General features: G+C 37.8%; 1 protein-coding gene across 1 annotated transcript in view; it reads right to left on the bottom strand.

Moving 5' to 3' along the window:
• Positions 1-340: 340 nt before the first annotated feature.
• Positions 341-16,696, bottom strand: part of Me2 (malic enzyme 2) — a 58,959-nt gene continuing 42,603 nt past the window's right edge. Inside the window, exons 12-16 of the mRNA XM_042675366.1 lie at positions 14,438-14,580; positions 12,125-12,227; positions 5,478-5,548; positions 4,753-4,851; positions 341-1,378 (exon numbers count right to left, since the gene is read on the bottom strand). Coding sequence (XP_042531300.1) covers positions 1,211-1,378; positions 4,753-4,851; positions 5,478-5,548; positions 12,125-12,227; positions 14,438-14,580 — 584 coding nt within the window. The 3' untranslated portion in view covers positions 341-1,210. The remainder of the gene's footprint in view (positions 1,379-4,752; positions 4,852-5,477; positions 5,549-12,124; positions 12,228-14,437; positions 14,581-16,696) is intronic.

Raw genomic sequence — 16,696 nt, 5'->3', positions numbered from 1 at the left:
ATACTGATAGGTAACCATATTTTATTGTTGTTACTAGTCTACAATGAGCATTTAGAAATTTTGTCCACTCCAAGCATACACAGTAAGCAAACACTATCACAGTAGGCCAAACTATCAATTGTTTGGATACTTTTGAATCCTCCTTTAGATTAAGAGTGGCATTTCCTTGTCTGAAAACCTACCGTATGCAAATTAGCTCTGAAAAGTAGTAGACACAGAAAGTGCTGTCACTTTTAGTAATAATGAAGGATGGCCCCAAATGAACCCCAACATTATTTCAAGTAACAAAGATCATCACTGTTGCAATAAGGGTATAGTCTCTTTAGTTAAATACAACTCATTCACATGTGAAACAAGACTATCATTTATTTTCAAAAAGTCACATGATGTTAGACATGATATATGCATGAAGTATCATATACTCCATCAACTGGAAGGAAGTTCAAAGAATGAAACTGTGTTTTGATCATAAACAGAACTAAATTTCTAGTTGGGCAATAAGATAGTATATGTAAAACTATTAAATTTATGGTATTATTAAATAAAAGTGATATTTATACATTGTTCTTTCAAATGACTTTTATTTGCCTACAGGCAACAGTAGTAGTTCCTAAGTTCCTATTACCCTCTCATAATGTTGGTTAAACCTTGATTCAGATCTAGAAAATAAGCAAGGATTTTTTTTTTTGTATTTTTTTTCCCAGATCTGTCTACTAGAAAGGAATTTCAGCGCCTGAAGATAAAATACACACATACACACACACACACACACATATACACGTGTGTGTGTGTGTGTGTGTATTTAGATAGTGACAAATTTTCTTTACTGGCTTCTCAAAATTCTCATGCCCATGGAAGTTTCTATTTTAGTGCCCCCAAAATAAGTGAGTGAAAGATAATTACTGCAAAGAACAAATACCTTGGCAAGCATGAAGAAGAAGAGTACAAGTGAAGACAGCCACAAATACATTTTTAACATCTCTTGTAGGGGCAAACACTGAAACCAAAGCATTCCGATTATTTGACTGTAGGGTAATTCCTTGCCATCAACACATCTACCTCCAACACACATGTAATTTGTGGGGGGAAAAGTCAAGAACTTCATATGAGGAAAAATAAAACATGACATCATAAATATGAGAACATTATCTTTGCCTTAACAAAAAAAGGCAGAGTTCCCTGAAGCATGGACAGTATTGGTAGAGCGCTTCTATTCTGTTATCAGGGGAGGGCGGGATGCAGCTTCTGGCCAGGCATACACATCTGGCAGCAGGGAATCATATTCACTTCGCCATATTCTCTCTCTGATATATTTGGCCTTGTCTTCAGGTTCTGGGTATCGGAAAGCCATTTTATTAGCATACAGGTATTCTGTAACCTGTTAAAAAAAAAAAGGAAGATTACTGTGAAGGTCCTGTGTGTGATCCTATCAGAAAAGTATGTGCCATTAGAACACATGCAAATGAACTTTGAACAACGGTATTTTTATCTCTCAAGACAAAAAAATACTATTTTGACTTATTTTAAAACATTTGAAAACTTTTAAGCTTAAAAGATAAAACAAAAATCAACTGCCGTCTCATACATTTAATGTGCTTTACTCACTTCCCCTGACCCAGAGAAGAACTATTAGCATTTCTTTGATACATTTATTTCATGGATTTCAGTTCTACTGTAGGTCAGTCCAGCAGACACTTGGGTGATTTGCCCAGCCTGCCCTTCTCCACAGCCCTACTGGAAAGGTAGTCTTGGGGGACTTCTGTGTATAGGGAACTCCACTACCTAGTCAGAACCACCTGATAGGGAGAAAACCTAACCTGCATTGAACCAGATGTTTTCATTCTAGGATTCAGATTTAGAATCAGAAAACATATTATGAATCAAAGATTGGAGGCTCAAGGCAAGGTGGCTTGAGTGGATTTCTGATCTCTTCAACAAAGTCATGAGTGTCTTAGTCTTACGTCAACTGAGGAGTATAAAAAGCTTCTTCCCAGGTAGTTGTTTCATATAGTTAAGTTCTCAAAAAGAAAAACCAGTTTTAATTTTCTCCTTTGCTTCTAATTGTTACTACTCTTTTCTTTTCTTTCTTTTTTTTGGTTGGTTATGGGGCTTGAACTCAGGTCCTGAACACTATCCCTCAGCTCTTCAGCTCAAGGTAAGCGCTCTATCACTTGAGCTACAGCAGTCACTGCTGTTTTTTTGGGTGGTTTACTGGAGATAAGAGTCTCACAGACCTTCTTGCTCAGGCTGGCTTTGAACTGTGATCCTCATATCTCAGCCTCTTGAGTGGCTAGGATTACAGGTGTGAGCCACTGGTGCCCAGCTTGTTACTACTCTTAAAGTTCCTCTTCCTCCTCTTCTTTTTCTTCTTCTGGCTGTATAGAGTTTGAACTCTATACTCCAGCTTGCTAAGCAGGCACTTTAGCCACACCCCCAATCTTTTTGTATTATTTATTTTGAATAAACTCACTTTTTTTGGGAGGAGGGGTCAGTCATGGGGCTTGAACTCTGGGCCTGGATACTGTCACTGAGCTCTTCAGCTTAAGGCTAGCACTCTACCACTTAAGCCACAGGGCCATTTCCAGTTTTCTGGTGCTTAATTGGAAATAAGTCTCACAGACTCTCCTGCCTGGTCTGGCTTTGAACTGTGATCCTCAGATCTCAGTCTCCTGAGTAGCTAGGATTATAGGCATTGGCCACTGGTGCCTGGCTTCACATTTTTTAATCTAGGTGGGTCCTGGACTACAATCCCTCTAATATGCTTCTCAAGAGTTGAGATGGCAGGCACATACCACCATACCCAGCTTTTATTGGTTGAGATGGAGGGTCTCAAGGAAGTCTTGTACTGGTTGCTCTCTAACTGCTATCCTCCGGGTCTCTGCCTCCTACGTAGCTAGGATTACGTAGCTAGGATTACCACAAAGCTGCTCAGGAGGCTGAGATCTGAGGATCACGATTTGAAGCCAGTCTAGGCATGAAAATACAAGAGATTCTTATCTCCAATTAATCAACAGAAAACCTTTACTGGTGCTGTGGCTCATGGTAGTAGAGCACTAGCCTTGAGTGAAAAAGCTTGGGGACAGTGTTCAGGCTGAGTTCAAGTGCCATGGCTAACCAAATAACAAACAAACAAATAAACAGAGTCCAGGGAGAGTGCCCAGGCCCAGAGTTCAAGCTCCAGGACTAGCAAGAATAAATAAAAATTTAAAAAAATTAAAAAATATATAGTTTTCTTCCCAAGCTATAAAGATGTCCAATTTAATAAAGCAAAATATTTAGATTTGTTGAAAGGTGGCATGTCTTTAACACAAGTCAGACAGTGTTAGGGGAAAAACAAATTAAGCTTTCTCATCACAATACTGAACTTTATACATCCTGAACACTTGTGTATTTTCCTGAATGTACTATTACTCAGTGTACTATGTACATACAAATACTAAGGGTTTACTATAAAACTAAAATCTCAGGGTAGTATATTTCTTGGCAACAATCACAAGACCACTCTAAAAGGAGGAGAGAAGGCAGACTAGCAGAGGACTATGGGATGAGAACTACATGGTAGGAAATTCTTTGGGTTTTCTTTTGGCTTCTTACATCCCATACATTTAGAGCAGAGTCTCAAACATCAACAGAAACAAACAAAAGAAGCCTCAACAAATGACTTTTCTTTTGAAGTCATATGACAAAAAAGAAGTTAGCCTAACAGGACAGAATTTTTTTTTTTTTTTTTTTTTTTTTGCTGGAGAGAACAGTCTCATGGACTTTTCTGCCCAGGCTGCCTTTGAACTTATCTTCAGATCTAAGTTTCCTGAGTGGCTTAGATTAAAATTCATAAGCTACTGACTAGCACCCAGTTTGATGTTCATGATTATGAAGTAACAGGCAAAAAAAAAGGTTAATTAAAGAAATACTGATATCTAACAGTATATTATAAATTAATGCTATTTTTCCCTGTGGAAATATTTGATAACATTAAAGCATACCTTTTGTTCTTATAATTAGAATTTCTTTTTTGGGGGTGGGGGTTGGTGGGGTACTAGAACTGAACTGAGAGCCTGCACCATATCCCGTAACTAGAATTTAACTTAAAGAAAAACCATTACAGGCATGGGGATGTAGCTAAGTGATAGAGCACCTGCTTAGCATGCAGTCCCTAGGTCTGATCACCAGCATTGTGATCAACGTTAAAAAACAGAGAAGTGGCCACGTGCTGGTGGCTCATGCCTGTAATCCCAGCTCCTCAGGAGACTGAGATCTAAGGATTGTGGTTTGAAGCCAGCCCAAGCACAAAAGTCTCTGTGAGATTCTTATCTCCAATTAAATACTCAAAAACTGAAGTGGAGCTGTGGTAGAGTGCTAGCCTTGAGCAGAAGAGCTCAGGGATAGTGCCCAGGCCCTGAGTTCAAGCCCCATGACCCACCAACAAACAAAACAACAACAAAAAAAACCCCAGAGAAATAATTACAATACACCATAATATAAATGAAGCACTAATGGCCAGATATGAAAATAATTACTGACTGACATAGAAAAGTTTATTATTAAATGCAAAAGTTCAGTTAGTGTTTAAATGCATTGCAAAACTAGGCACAAGTTACTGCATGTGACACATACTTGATTACAAACAAGAAAAGAGTGAGGCTAGCCATTCTCTGCACACTTTGAAATGTTTCAAATTTATTTCTAATGACTTGTATTATTTGTGAAAGAAGATGCTATTAACATATATGTGAAGACATATAAGTCACTTACTTTAATAGCAATGTTAACAGAAACTTCCTGAATATTACCAAGTGGTGGGTAAAGTCTCCCCTGGGCTAACTCTTCATCTGTTAATTGACTTGTCAATGCCTGAAGAGAAGACAGAATTTTACTAGTGTTTAACAGAAGCATGTAGTAAAATGGAAAATTTTTAAAAATTAGAAAAAAAGATAATTAAATGCTTGTTTCTTACAGGAATATACTGGACCACTACAGGAATTAGAATTATTCACCACTAAACAATAAAGAAATTTAAAGGCTTACTGATACATTCTGCTTGGTACCCACAGAGCCTGGCATAATACCAACAGCCAATAAGAAAACAGACATTAGTATTAGTATTAACTGGAATGTTTCATAATTCCTATTGTGAAGTCTGAGGTCAGTACTCCAAACTTCAGTATTACCCATTAAATACAGAGAAAGAATTCTAGTTTACTTGTGTAATCACAACGCTACCTTCATATACATGTGTATGTGCACATGTATGCACCCACACAGGCAGATATGGATGTCTATAAAATACAGATACAGTCTAAATGCTGTGAATACAAAAGGATTCATGGTTTATAAACATCTGTTAAAATAGACAAAGTAATGGACAGTTAACTTCCTTTCCATTAATAAAGCAAATCTAACCTATTCTCTCTACTTTGAAGATCCATTCATCTTTGTAATTCATCCTTTACAAAATAAACAATATTTGAAACATTTACCTTTGCAGCTTCTAAGAAAACACTGTCACTGATATGTCGGGTTTCACAGAGAATAACAGCTAAAGCCACACCTGAAATACATTTTAAGAAATTTAGTAAAGCTACTTTACAAATGCAGAAAGGTAGCAGTGGTACTCCTTGGACACTAGGGTAAAAATGAACTATGTAACTTGTAGGTAGGAAGGGAGGAAAAAACTGGGAGAAAGCTAAGGAAGGGGTGATACTATCTAAAAAAGAAATGTACTCATTACCTGAATTATGAAACAGTTACCCCTCTGCACATCACCTTCATAATAACAATACAAATATTTCTTTAAAAAAGAGATCTTAGAAGAAAAAAAATTACAAATGGTGCCAAACTACTATTACAGCAAATAAATGCCTATTCACCAAATCACAATCTCAGAAGAAAACATAATCTGAGTTAAATTCACATTAAATTATCTGTATTAACTTACAATTCTTATCCACTAAAGAAATAACTTTAGTTTGTGTATGTGTATGAAAAACCCCCCACAAGTTTCCACAGACTATTCCTAACCCTCCATTACTTGTTCAATAGAGGCGACTACTTCAAATTCTTTTAGCTTATTATTTTAAGATTTCTCACCCTTAACTAACTTGGTTATATTGTGGGGTTGGAGGTGGGGGCTAGAGACCATCACTTTTTTTTTGTGATATTTAGTTTTCTTTCCTATTTCCAGCCTTTTCTTTCTTCCCAATACAATAGGTTCAGTCTATGTTCAATGTTTATATTATGATCTCATATGTGATTCACAACTGAGCCATGTGTTAACATTGTATCATGATTATTGCCTTCTTTTTCAAAACTTGTTTCCCCTGACGTTAATTATTGCCCTCTTACTCCATTTACTTTGACTTTTTTTGTGCTTAGCATTTTATTTCATTCTTCAGTTTTCTAAACCATCTTCTATCTTGGATAGCTGGTATTCCCTCTTCTGTTAGAGCTCCAATTTGGTCAGGTGATCCTCCATTCCAACTGGGGATTGTCATTTTGGAAACTCTTTTAGCAGCATGGGAACTGTTTCTTTCAGAATCATTTCCGAATTCCCCTTCTTCCTCTCAGTGTTTTGTTACTCTCTGGCAGGGCAGGCTCTTTGGTGTTTGTCTAAAAATCTGCTTGTGGGAGATGTATTATTTGAAACCTTGCCTTTCTGGTATGTCTATTTACATCTTTCTACTTAGTCCATATTCTGGGTTTGGAACTCTGGTTTGAAAATTTCCTGCAGGACTTTGAGGTGGTACCTAGCGTCCAGTGCTAGTGACAAATCCAATGTTCATCTGAGCCTAAAGCCTCATCAGACAACTGTGTTTTGTTTTTACATCTACAAGTATGCAGGAGCTTGACTTTTGTATCTGATGTTCCAGGATTTCATAGTACCGTTCCTTGAGGTGTATTTCAACTATATTTGATACTCAGTGGTGGGTCCTTCCAATGTAATTTCCTCTTGAGTAGCTGAGATTATAGGCATGAGCCATCAGTACCTAACACCATTCATTAGTTTTTCTTGTGTTTTCCTGCTAGTTCACACACCCTCTCATAATAGTTTAATTCCACATAATGGAAAAAGCTTTGTTGTGCATTTAATCTCTACGTTTTTAAAAAAAACTACCTCATCACTGTTCTGTTCTCTGTAAACCACATGGGTTCTGATTTGCCACACATTCTCAAGTTCCTGTGTTCATGACTTCTTATATCTCAGAGCTTCTATCTGGGATGATATTCTTTCTGCCTAAGTAGCATGATTTCTTTGCCTTTCATACAAGTCTGGAGGTGGTGAATTCTGTTTTTTATTTTTCTGAATATGTCTTCAATTTGCCTTAATTTTTGAGAAACGCTGTCACTGAGCAATGAATTCTGGGCTGGCATGTATTTCCTGTAAGCAAGCCACAACAGACCATCCCACCGCCTTTTGGCAGCTTACTGCTGTAGGGGATAATGTCCATCTCACAGCTGCCCCTTTGGAGGAAATGCTTCTACTCTGGGAGCTCATGCTATGATTTTTATAAGCCTCACAATGAGATTCAGAAGTGTTGATTGCTTGCAGAGGTTTCTGTAAGTTTCTTGGATAGCTACGATCATTTATCAGTTCTGACATACTCTCAGCTAGGAGGTATGCATTGTTTTTGACTCACTGTCACTTTCTTCTACGATTTTAATTAAAAAATACAATTAAAGATGTATTCTTATCTGTTTTTCTGTACTTCCCTTTTTATCTGCTTCATTCTGCCTTCGTTTTTTTTCTAACATAACCTCCTCCACTTGATTCTCTTTGATCCAATCTGCTATAAACCTCAGTCACTCAATTCTTGATCTATATTAGTATTCTTTTTCAATTCTACAACTGTGACTTTTTTTTCTTAACCCAGGGCGGTCTGGAACTCACCTTCCTTATTAATAACAAGCATGTGCCGTGCACCGCTGACCATTTTTGACTTTTGACTGAAGTTTTCAAGTTTGGCTTTTATTGACATGAACACAATAAAGATAGTTGTTTTATAGCACTTACATGTAAAGTTTCAACATAGTTGTTTTTATTGTGGTTTCTACTGGGTTTGGTTTATATCGTCATGTCTCTTCAAATGACTTATTAGTCTTTTATGTTTAACAGGGGTTGTATTTGCAGATTTCCTTTTTGAAAATTTTAGAATAGATTTAATTTAGGATAACAGGGTTAAAAGTAAAGAGAAATAGAAGAGAACCATTTCCTGTTCCCTATGCAGGAAATGGGAATTCAAACTCTGCAACTTTATTAATACAAATCGTTCAAGAACTAAGATAGTGTGTTTCAGAGATTTTTGTTGGTTTCTGCTGGGCACTGGCAATCCAGAAGCTTTGGGTTTTCTGGATGAGCCTCTGTTGCTGTCAAGCACACCTGCATTCCAAAGTGCTGGGTTTTTGTTTTGTTTTGGTTTTAGTTGGTTGTGGGGCTTGAACTCTGGGCCTGGGTGCTGTCCCTCAGCTCTTCAGCTCAAGGTGAGTGCTCTACCATTTGAGCCACATCGCCACTTCTGGTTTTCTGAGTGGTTTACTGGAAAAAAGAGTTCTCACAGACTTTACTGTGGGGGTGCCTTTGAACTGCAATCCTCAGATCTCAGCCTCCTGAGTAGCTAGGATTACAGGCTTGAGCCACCAGTGTCCAGCTCAAAGTGCTGTTTTGTAGGCTTTCAGCCAACGTTGGGAGAATGTTCTCCAGAATCTTCTTTGACAGGTGTCAGATTTGGATGAGGTGCCAGTATTTTCCATGACAATAGTTTTGCCTCCAGGCCACTTAACTTCCTAACCAATGAATATGTAATACAAAACTGCTTCAAATGCTGGCTCACTTAACTAGAGTTCTCTCCCTAATCCTTTTTCTTCAATTCACTCTAAACAGCAAGTGGGCATGTGTTCTAAGCTAGGAGACATTATGCAAGTCAACAAGTCATTCTTTATCAATCGTAATATTTCAGGACACAAGTCCCCCCCCTAATCTTTTATTAAGAGTCAACTTATAATTTCCTTCCTTCCTTCCTTCCTTCCTTCCTTCCTTCCTTCCTTCCTTCCTTCCTTCCTTCCTTCCTTCCTTCCTTCCTTCCTTCCTTCCTTCCTTCCTTCCTTCCTTCCTTCCTTCCTTCCTTCCTTCCTTCCTTCCTTCCATCAGTCCTGGGGCTTGAACTCAGACTGGGTGCTATCCTTAAGCTTTGTTGCTCAAGCTTACTGCTCTACCATTTGGAGCCACAGCTCCACCTCTAACTTTCTGGTGATTAACTGGAGATAAGAGTCTCATGTGGGGCTGGGAAGGTGGCTCAGTGGTAGAGCGCTTGCCTTGCATGCCTGAGGCCCTGGGTTCGATTCCTCAGCACCACATAAGCAAAAAGAAAAAAGCCGGAAATGGCGCTGTGGCTCAAGTGGTAGAGCGCTAGCCTTGAGCTGAAGGACAGCGCCCAGGCCCAGAGTTCAGGCCCCATGACCGCCCCCCCCCCCCAAAAAAAAAGAGTCTCATGGACATTCCTGCCTGGACTGAGTTCAAATTATGATTCTCAGATCTCAGCCTCCTGGGTAGTAAGGATTACAGGTGTGAGCCACCAGTGCCGGGAACCTTTTGACTTTTTAAAGGTTGTTCTTGTTTTTCACTTGATTCAGTTGTTACCAGTAACTAGATGGGCAATTCCAACATTATCAGAGCTGAGGTTTTAAATTTCTTCATATAAAGACCCAAAGCCAAGTCTCCTACTTGTAGGTCTATTTTTAGCTGCACTACCAGATGACTTTTCATATTGGTATTTGTAATGCTAATAATTTTAATAAAGTTAGGATTTTAAAAATATTGTATAGAAATAATCAGATGCCAGATTTTATGACACAAAAATGGCATGCTAAAAATCAACCTTCATACCATGGAAATCCTATTAAGTACAATCAGATTGCTTTTGTCATTTCTAGACAGAAATCATTGATGATGAAAGAGTTTCTATTGTAGATGTCAGGTGCCAACAGAAAATCATAGCTACAGAGGGAGAAGGTAATATACAAAAGCACAAGGATATTCACAAGCTAAATAGCTTATTGATTTACAAATACTAGAAGTACTTTAAAAAAAAAAAAAAGAACAGCTATGGATGAAAGGAAGAAATGCCATAGAAGTCTCTAACATTATCAGATAAAAAAGATTAGACAAGGCAGCCAGCCACTGGTGGCTCATGCCTGTAATCCTAGCTACTCAGGAGGCTGACATCTGAGGATCACAGTTCAAATCCAGCCTGGGTAAGAAAGTTGGTGAGACTCGTATCTCCATTAAGTGGCACTGTGGCTCAAAGTGGTAGAGCACTAGCCTTCAGAAAAAGAGCTGGGTCCTGGAGTTCAGAACAAAAAAGACAAGGCAACAATGTGAATTAACATTTAAAAGTTAAGCTGGGTGCTTGTGGCTCATCTCCATATTACTGGCTACTCAGAAGGCTGCCATCTGAGGATCTCAGTTTGAAGCCAGCCTGGGGCAGGAAAATCCATGAGATATTTATCTCCAATTAACCAGAAAAAAAGCAGGAAGTAGAGCTAGGTTAAATGGTAGAGTACCAGCCTGAAGCAAAAAACTAAAGAGGGTGCCCAGGCCCTGAGTTCAAACCCCACTAGTAGCACCAAATAAATAAATAATGTCAATATAGTAGCAGAGAACTCCAAATGCAACCATGGTTTGACATAAATTCCATAGGAAAAGATGAAGAGATGTTTCTATAGTGAAATTATTCTGTCATAGACATGTATGATAATGGCAATAAACTCAAACTTAGATGCATCCCACAATGATTTTAGAAATTTAAAAAGAAAGATTATGGGAAAGGAAAAACCCTTAGACATGTAAAGGAAGAAGAATCTCATTGGCTAGATTTCCCATCATCTCTGCTGGACTTAACTAAAAGTGAAACCAAAGGAAAGTCACCAAGAGTGTGAGGACACTGACTGTGACTTTACAAATCTCTGCTTAAACTGTCAAGTCAGAGGACAAAATAACATCATTTTCAGACTTGTAGAAATTCAGAAAGTGTTTGTGTTTTTCAAGCTTGTTCAAAGATATACACATTGCATTCACAGAAGACAGAGAATGGAGTAGCATAGTCCACCATGTAGAAGAGAGAAGAAGGGATAGAAGAAATAGTTAGCTGCAGACTAAAATCAGTAAGAAAGGAAGAGAGCTGACAAGAAATGAAAGTTCCTTACATTTCATACACTTGAAAGAGTTTAAGTCTCAGAAACTTAGTGATACAGAATTATGTGTTAGTATATTTATCAAATTACCAGTCTAATTGGAGATTATATTAGTATTATTATGAAATTTTCTGTTCTTATAAATCATGATTTTGAATAATCACAATCCATAGGCAAAGCACAAAAAACAGTAAAACACAAAGTCAAAACCTTTGTCCCCATCACTAGGGAGGTGGAGGCAGGAAGACTGGGAGTTTGAAACGAACCGAGACTAACGAAGATGGGTGAGACTCTTGACTCAAAAAAATATTAGCTACCAATGAGAAGAACGCTAAACAACAGATTTTATTTTGCATTTTGCAAACTGTGAAAACTGCTATCATAATCTCTAAGTAGGTTATATAAAGATAAAAGTAAATAGAGTCTAGAGAGCTCAAAGTAGTAAGACAAAGTGAGCAGACAGGGAAGAGAGGCAATAGAAGGTCTGTGTGCACTGTGACCTATAGTTCAGAGGCAAGTTCCTATGTACGGTGGATTTAGAAGAATCTGGACAAAGGGAATTAAGTGGATGTGACTGATTTTTTTCCGACCAGAAAAAGTCAGAGCAAACCACTGACAGGAGTTTCCTGTGAGAACTGTGATAAGGAGGTAGCAAAGGAAACACAGAGGGGTAAGCAATTTTATGCCATTCTGTTCCTCTGCATTTAATGAACCATGTACCATTTCAATTCTATAATAAAAACAAGTTTGGTTAATGCTATGAATGAATATCCTGAGAAAAAAGAACAAGCCGACTTGCTAAATTGAGTTTCCCTGTATAGTCATAATAAAATTCTTTGAACACTGTGGCTCATTTGAACCTTAAGTGCCAAAAAAATTCCATTAAGCACTTTCATGTAATTGACTACTGACTTGTAACATAAATAATGGGGGCATTTACCTGGAAAAATATATACATTGTTCCCTTGGCCTGGTGTGAAGACTCTTCCATCTTGGAGTTTTACTGGCCCAAATGGACTGCCACTGGCAAACAAACATCTTCCCTGTTGATGACGTTAAATAGTATCAGCTTTGTTACTTAAAATAATATCAGCTTTGCTACTAATGAAATCAAACCATTTCAACTTTGTTCCTTTACATGCATGAGAAAACTAAGGTGAATTCAGAGCTAAATCCTGTTGTCAATTACACAAATAGTTACCCAGAAACAGGTATCATTTATTATATAACATATCTTCCTATCAAAATCCTTCTATTGGAATGAGGCTGGTTTTATGCAGAGAATGCATTCAAATAAAATTGAATGATGCTCATTAATCAACTTTTAAAACCCTGAAACTTCTATTTTCTTTGTAAAATTAAAATGATTAGTAAAATTAAAATGGTGTATAAATATAATTCCAAATAATAAAGATTGATACAAACACCTGTAAAGGAAGGGGGAAATTTCAAAATTAATTACTATCATGTATGCTACATCTGTTATTTTGGGTTCTGTACCAAGAGCTTTACAGGTGTTACCCAAGTTAATTTAACTCTCATGGAAGATCTTCTGTGCTTGTTATTATTTTCATTTCATTGATTAAAAGTTGGGCACCAATGGCTCAAATATGTAATTCTAGCTGCTCAGAAAACTGAAATCTGAGGACAGTGATTCAAAGCCAGCCTCAGTCGACTCTTATTTCCAATTAGCCACCAAAAAGCCAGAAGTAGAGGAGCGGCTCAAGTGGTAGAGTACCTGGTCTGAGTGAAAAAGCTAAGAAAGAACACGAGGCCTAGAGTCCCAGTTCAAGCACATAAAATAATATAAAATCAGAAACTAAGGCTGAAATATTTTTAGATACTTCATGAATGTTACACTACAAAGATATAGCTCCCCTCAGGAATCAGTTTATATATGAGGCATGTGGTGTCATCACACCACAGGAAAAGAGTAGCATAGGCCTGTACTGCAGCACTCAAGAAGCTGGGGCAAGCAGATCCCAAATACCAGGCTGCAGTGAGACCTGTTGCAAAAACAAAAACAAAAAACCAGGAGAAAAGAACAAAGAAAAGGCTTTCAACTTCTTATATTCATCTGATCTTAGTACTAGGATTTATAATGGCATATAATAAATGTTATTTGCATCTTCATGATTCCTAAATGCCCCCAAAATCTTTTATGTATTAAATATTTCCTCTCCCCCCAAATAAGTCAGAGCCAGGAAAAATAACATTGCTCAAACAGTATAATTTTATCTTAGAATGATAAAGAGTAACTGAAATAACTACTATCACTTAAGAATTTACTAAAATAACAATATCTACAGGTTAGGCTAAAAGATCATGTATAGAAAATTGAAGTATCTCCAAACAACACTATAGAACCAACTGCCACAATACCTGATCATGTAACATTTTCAGTGTTTATATATTGCTTTGTTTTCTCCTTTTCTCAAACCTGAAAATTAACATTATACCTTAAGACTAATGAGTATTCTTTGTTGTATAGCCTGGACAACAAAGCAGTATCTGCAAAATGTTAAAAACAAAGTATCTCAGGAGGACCCATTGCAACAATGAGAGATGTACAAGTCCTTATGTCGAAAAACGAGCTTTACAACTTTGGGGGGGAGGGACGGGGGGGAGGGGGGGAAGGATACGAAGGGACGGGAAGGGGAAACAAAGCAGGAGGCTACAATGCTTGATAAGAAATGTGCTCATTATCTTACCCATGTAATTGTAACCCCTCTGTACAGTATTTTCACAATAAAAATATATTAAAAAAAATAAAGATGTAAAAACACACAAAAAAAAACCAAAATATCTGCCAAATTTTACTTCTAAGCAAAGTGAAAATATACTTTGAAGTGAAGGTAAAATAAGAAAAAATTCAGGAGAATTCAGACTTAAGAAGTTCTGGTAGGAACTTGTAGGAGGAAAATTGATCTTAGAGACATAGATAGAAGGAATATATATCAAGAGATTTAAATATAGGTGAGTCTAAATGAAAATTTTCTCTATAAAAATAAGTGTCTTTTGACTTTAAAACACACAGAGAAGCAACAGTAATACAGACAGCCTGGGGGCATTAAGATGGAGTTGTAAAGTAGCAGCTTTCCAGAATCAGTTCAAGCAATCAATATCAGACTTTGGTGACCCAAGGATGCATGTGGCACTCTCTAGCAAAACCACTAAGTGCAAGAACGTGTAAGTAATAATCTAATAGAAAATAACAGATTCAATGAGTCATATGATTATCATTGACTAATACCTCTGTAAGTGTATAGGCCTCTTCAGGTGTGCACTCAGCCTTAGTGGTAGGATTACTTAATGCAAATATTACAGGTCTTTCATTAATAGACGCCATGGCTTTGATTACATCAGGAGTAAAAAGCCTGCCAGCACCTGCAACTCCTGTAACATATAGGAAAAATCAAGCTCAGCACAAGTGTAAGAAAGCAATTCTTACCAACAACATTTCTACAATACCTTCACCATTACAAAGCCATAGAAACTCTCATCATAAAAGATAGCGATTTTTGAGGGCTGGGAAGTTGGCTAGGGGTAGAGTGTTTGCCCTCGCATTCATGAAGCCCTGGGCTCGATTCCTCAGGTACCACAAAAGCCAGAAGTGGCACTGTGGCTCAAGTGGTAGGGCACTAGCCTTGAGCTGAAGAGCTGTAGGACAGTGCCCAGGCCCCCACAACTGACGAAAAATAAAATAAAATAGTAGATTTTTGAATACAAAATTGGAGTGAATACTATGGGAAAACAATCAAAAATCTGAAAAGAAAAGTAATGAAATACTGAAATGTTCACTTAGATATCTGGGTACCACACGCACAGTATATCAAGGGAAATTAAAAGGAAAAAGAGGATTAGATTATTTCCCTCATTTTCTCTGGATAAAACCTGTCACAATATGCATGAGCCTTTAGGACATTGAGCCAAGTAAAATGGTCCACTTATCGGAAGTACCAAGAACTGTCATATTCTCAGAGGAAGAAAGAGCGATGGTGGCTGGCGCGGCTGGGACATGCAATTACTGTCTAATGAGTATAGAAGTACATGTTTATAAGATGCAAAGAGTTCTGGAGACTGGCTGTCCAATAGTGGGAACATACTTAACACTGCTGAACAACACATTTAAGAAAGGTTAGAATGACAAAATTTGTGTTATTTTAAAACAGAAGATAAAAATAAAATGTCTTAAAATCTTTTTTTTCTTTTTGTGTGTATCAACACTGGGGCTTAAACTCAGCCTGGGTTCTGCCCCTTAGCTTTTTTGTTTAAAGATAGTGCTCTACCACTTGAGCGACAGCTCGATTTCTGGATTTTTGGTACTTAATTGGAAATAAGTCTTAGGGACTTTGCTACCAAGGCTGGCTTTAAACTGCAATCCTCAGATCTCAGCCTCCTTAAATAGCTAGGATTATAGTCATGAGTCACTAGCATTACAGGTTTTAAAATCTTAAAACTGTTAAATTATGTAGCACTCATTACAGATCATCTCGAGTAATCAATTTCTGATACAGTTGTGTTTACCTTTTAGCAATCCCCTATAAATCTGAGTCACAATACCAAACCATGAGGATACAAGTGAATATAATGTAGCTGGGTGAATCCAGTCATACTAATAAACCTATTTACTTCAAAGTCCAAGATCAGGAGGATCATGGGCCTGGTGATGCACATTTGTGATCCTAGCTACATGTGAGGCCATAGATAGGGATATAATGGTCTAAGGCCAGCTGAAGCAAAACACAAAGCACTACTTGAAAATGAACTACAATAAAAAAGGACTGAGACAAGACTTCAGTGGTAGACTACTTTGCAAGCACAAGGCCCTGAGTTCAAACCCCAATACTAATCCCCTAAGGAGAAAAATACAGGCAGATTATAGATTTTTGTTTTTGTTTTTTTTTAGGTCCGGTTGTGGGGCCTGAACTCTGGGCCTGGCTGCTGTCCCTCAGCATTTCAGCTCAAGGCTAGCGCTTTACCACTTGAGCCACGGTGCCACTTCCGGCTTTTTTCTTTTTGCTTATGTGGTGCTGAGGAATCGAGCTCAGGGTCTCATGCATACAAGGCAAGCACTCTACCACTGAGCCACCTTCCCAGCCCCTATAGTTTGTTTTTTAAAGCAATAGAAAAATCAAAGAACCTTCAACAGGTGCTCTGATAAGGGCAGAAAGGAAAAACACCTAGGCCATGGTGAGAGTCTAGAGATAAGCAGATGCCTTAACTGAGCACGTTTTCCCCCCCAAAATTTTCTTTTCATTTTCTTGACCCTGCAGAAACAATGACTAGATTTATGGGTTTCCACACTGAGTTTGGAGAGGAATGTGACTAGAGGACTGTTAGATGCCTTCTCACTATACAATGCAAGTGTCCTTTTTAGTGAAGAAACTTTTCCCAATGTCAGGAACTTATTGTTGATGACTGTGTGTTACTGTTTGATGTTCAGCAGGGCTCCTCCATAAAAAGCATTAAAATCGGGCTGGGAAGGTGGCTCAGTGGTAGAGTGCTTGCC

Source organism: Dipodomys spectabilis, unplaced genomic scaffold (assembly GCF_019054845.1).
Source record: "Dipodomys spectabilis isolate Male_0828 unplaced genomic scaffold, ASM1905484v1 ptg000024l, whole genome shotgun sequence".
NCBI classification, from domain to species: domain Eukaryota; kingdom Metazoa; phylum Chordata; class Mammalia; order Rodentia; family Heteromyidae; genus Dipodomys; species Dipodomys spectabilis.
The sequence above is the reverse complement of the archived record's forward strand: the minus strand, read 5'-3'. Positions and strand labels throughout refer to the sequence as shown.